Source organism: Chenopodium quinoa, unplaced genomic scaffold (genome assembly GCF_001683475.1).
Source record: "Chenopodium quinoa cultivar QQ74 unplaced genomic scaffold, ASM168347v1, whole genome shotgun sequence".
Classification (NCBI taxonomy): Eukaryota; Viridiplantae; Streptophyta; class Magnoliopsida; order Caryophyllales; family Amaranthaceae; genus Chenopodium; species Chenopodium quinoa.
In genome coordinates, this window is record NW_018742461.1 from 4,526,483 (window position 1) to 4,530,359 (window position 3,877).

Consider the following 3,877-nt stretch of genomic DNA (forward strand, 5'->3'; position numbering starts at 1 on the left):
TGCAGGTGGGTTAGGATGTTCTGGTGCTGCTTCAGCCTTGCATGTTTTGGCAAAGTGGCCAAACCCACCATAGTTCTTGCATTGTTTCTTCACCTTTGGCTTCTTGCCCTCAGGTGCTGCAGAAGTGCCCTCCCCTGGTTCAAGCTTTCTCTTTTTTGCCTTAGGTCTTCCTGGCTGCACATTCAGCATAGGTGGCAAAGGCTGTCTGAGCTTGACCTTTTCCCAATTCTTAGGGCCAGGCATTGGCTGTATTGGGTTCTCATATGCAGCCAAGTATGTCACCCTATAGTAATGTGGGTGCACATACAACTCAGGATCATCCCTTTTGTCCATTATGCAAGCAAATGCATGGACACAAGGTATTCCTGTCAACTCCCATCTATAACAAGTGCATTTTCTCTCTTGCAGATCCACAATGCACTGATCATCCTTGTATTTCACCTCATAAATTTCATCCCTTGAAGCTGTAACCTCACATGTCATGGCATACTTCTCCAACCCATCAAAGACTTTGTTGACAAATGGGGTTAGTAAACCTTCCCAAGACTTTGCTGCCTCCTATTTGTCATTACTCCTCTTCATCATATATCTTCTAAGCCATTCCATTTGAGTTAGAATAGGCTTGTCTCTGGCATCTCTAATCACTGCATTAAATGTCTCACACATGTTGTTTAACAACATGTTAGACTTGCAGTTTATAGAGAAAGCATGCCTTGACCAGTGCTGGGGGTCAATGTTTGACAGCCACTGGTATTCTTCTTCATCCAAAAAATTGATACTTTCCATAGCAACTTCAAACTCAAACTGATACAACCACACACATGACAACCATTCAACACAACATAGACACATGGCATACAGTTTTCACAAAATAGAAAGACATGCAAATATGTGCAAAACTAAATGTTCCTAGCATACATTATAGTTCACCATAAAACTGACATAAAAGAACCTAAATAGAAGCTTACCAGAGTGCTTGCCCTAGCAGCAGCCCAGAACAATTCCTTGAAAGTTGCACCATGAAATTTCAGTTTGAAATTTGACCAAATACGCCTCACACAAAATCTGAGCTCAGCTTTGGGGGCCACACCTGCAAATGCTTCTATGAGACCCTACACACAAGGCAAAACTAACAAGTTAGTGTACAGAAAATTCAAATAAAGCAAAGTAATTTAAACACAAACACAACCCACTTACTTTCTGTCTGTCAGACATAAAAGTCAAGCCATCTCCTTGGTCATACACACAAAGTGCCTTGAGCAAGCTCTCTAGAAACCAGCACCAGTTGTCCTTGTTCTCAATCTCTGCAGTTGCCCAAGCAATTGGGAAGATGGCATTATTGCCATCTTTTCCAACTGCAACCAAGATCTGCCAGGGTATGCCCCTTTTAGATGGCACCCATCCACCCCAATTACTGGTCTGCAACCAGAAATGAATCCATCCCTAAGTGCAGCTAATCACACAAACATCCTCATAAAAATTGGTCTTTCAATTTGATTAATATCATCCACCACCACATTACACTCACTCCCTGGGTTCCATTTCAGCAGTGCCTTCCCATAGTCCCAAACCTTTGAGTATTGCTCTGATGAAGAGCCATATATTATAAGCTTTGCCCTGCTTCTAGCCAACCAAGCCTTGGAGTATGTAATTTTGATCCCCAAGTCATTCAAGGCCCTGTCCTGAATCTGTTTAATCTTCCATCTGGGGTTGCCCCTGAACTCCTCCAAGTACCTGTCAGCAAGGAACTCTGCTGTCACCTTGTTGTTCATTTTACTCCTAACACACCTATGCTTCAGCCTTAGTGTCTTAATTTGCCAAGCCTCTGATTTCACAAGCCTTGTTGCATAAAACTTGAACCTACACCTAACACCCTTACTACATGTACACTTCACTATCCTACAACTGTTCTTGTTATACACACACTTGCATTTCCTTTTGCAATATGCTGTTAGCCTCTTTGAATCATTGTGAAGAAGGTAATACTCATACCTATTTTCAATTGCATGTTGTCTCAAAGCTTTTCTCATTGTTTGCACATCACTGAACCTTTGACCAACTACAAATTTGATAGCCCTTTCAAAGTCTGTCTCAGGGTTAAACCAAGTAACAATACCCTGATCATCATCTAAATCACCTTCCACACTCTTTAGCTCATCAGAATCACAAGCTGCCTCCTCTTCAACCCTCACTTCAATTTTCTGTAGATTTCTTTCTATGTCAAACCCTGTGTCCTCATCATCACTTTGATCCCCTCCTTCAGTAACTCCCCTCAAACTGCCTTTCACCTCACTGTTAATATGGTCTAAATTTTTCTTCAACCATTGTTCATCATCATCAGAGTATAAGTCCTCCTCTCCCTCATCAACTTCTAACTCAAAATCACTCAACTCAGAATCAGAAGACTCTGTATCACCATCCTCATCACTAAACACATCACTGTTATCCACTAAGCTCCTCACTCTTTCTTTTATTTTTCTCACTAAATTAGCAAAATTTCCAGTCTCATCCCCAACCTTAGCCTTACCCTTATCTGCAGCAGTGAGTTTACCCTTCCCTTTATGTGTATTAGCATTCACTTTCTCTGCCCTAGGAAGCCTCTCCTCAGCCTCTCTGTCATGTATAACAATACCTTTTAACCTAGGGCTTCTCCTAAATGGCTCTTCTTCAGTGGGCTTACTAAGTTCTGGGCTGGGTTTATATACTTTAGGCCCACCAAACCTCTTTTTCAGTTCCTTCCTTTGCGCAGGGGTTAGCTCATTCCCAGCTATACATTTGAAGGGTGTTTTGTTAGTCCCTTCAATTGGCTCATGACTGGTAACATACATCTCACATGCCCCCTCTTTGTTCACAGACTCTCGGAAACCATTCACCTCACCATCAACAAGCTCCCTTTTACCATTCACCTAAGACTTGCCCTTTTGTTTATACCAGCAACTAAACCCCCTAGGAACCTTCACATTCACATACACAAACCCATGTATAGCTGCTTGCCTCAAAAAGTGTACATCTATCTTATTTTTTTCCACTTTTCTCATCCAATAAACCCACCCACCATCCCAAGTTAACACCCTCCTATTTTTACCAGCTAAAGAAGGTATAAAGGCACCCCCTACTGTAATTTTTAAGTCCACTGTGTCCATTCTGTAACAACACCAACAAAAGCACACACAACAATAACCAATTTCAGTAATTACAGTAAACAACAACAACCAATTCACCAATTACAGCAAGTAAAAGCAATTCACATTGACTATGCACTAAATTAACAGTAAACAAGTAAATCTAATTAACTAATTATTTAACAAATGCACACTCTAATTCAGTCAAAGATTCGCATAATTAGGGTTTATAATACTTTAATTCACAGATTCCCAAAAAAGGCATACTTTACCCCAATTGACAACCATAAATCCAACGAAATGTACTAATAAAGGGTTTAAAGTACCTCTTGTAGTCAGGAATCTCGATTTCTGTCAGCAAATTACCAAGCTTTTGGTCCCCTCACCCTGTGGAAGATGACAAGAGAAGCTGATGTGTTGCAATTTTGTGGTTCCAGCTCGATTTACCCCACCTAAATTGATCTAGGGTTTCAGTTTTTACAGAGAGAAAGAGAAAAATCAAAGGAGAGAGAAGCAGTTACAGTGAGAATCAAGAAAAATCAAAGGAGAGAGAGACGAAAATTGATGAGGAAGTGAGAAATTTGGTGAGACATTGATTATGGAAGGTGGAAGGTGAGAAAAGGAGGAGACAGAGGGAAATCGATTTTAAAAGAATTAAATTGGAGGGAAGTGACAGTTAACTGGGCCCCACAAGCGTTTTCCGTCACCTGAGCTCAGATGAGGTGGTAAAACTGATGTTTAATTTTTTTATGAGG

At 40.8% G+C, this 3,877-nt stretch overlaps 1 protein-coding gene across 1 annotated transcript; it reads right to left on the reverse strand.

Annotated features, from left to right (window-relative positions):
* Positions 1-558: 558 nt before the first annotated feature.
* LOC110718400 lies at positions 559-2,620 on the reverse strand. The gene is made up of 5 exons (XM_021897236.1): positions 2,599-2,620; positions 1,515-2,533; positions 1,198-1,419; positions 969-1,112; positions 559-804 (listed from the first exon to the last, which is right to left on the reverse strand). Exons 1-5 carry the CDS (start codon positions 2,618-2,620, stop codon positions 559-561), a joined length of 1,653 nt encoding a protein of 550 aa, XP_021752928.1.
* Positions 2,621-3,877: the final 1,257 nt, after the last annotated feature.

Excerpts from the sequence above, each read along its gene's own strand:
- LOC110718400 (XM_021897236.1), bottom strand. The coding sequence starts at position 2,620 with ATGACAGAGAGGCTGAGGAGAG. Across the intron at positions 2,534-2,598 it reads GACAGAGAGGCTGAGGAGAG|ATAAGGGTAAGGCTAAGGTT; the intron begins GCTTCCTAGGGC and ends TCACTGCTGCAG. Across the intron at positions 805-968 it reads CTGCTAGGGCAAGCACTCTG|TTTGAGTTTGAAGTTGCTAT; the intron begins GTAAGCTTCTAT and ends TGGTTGTATCAG.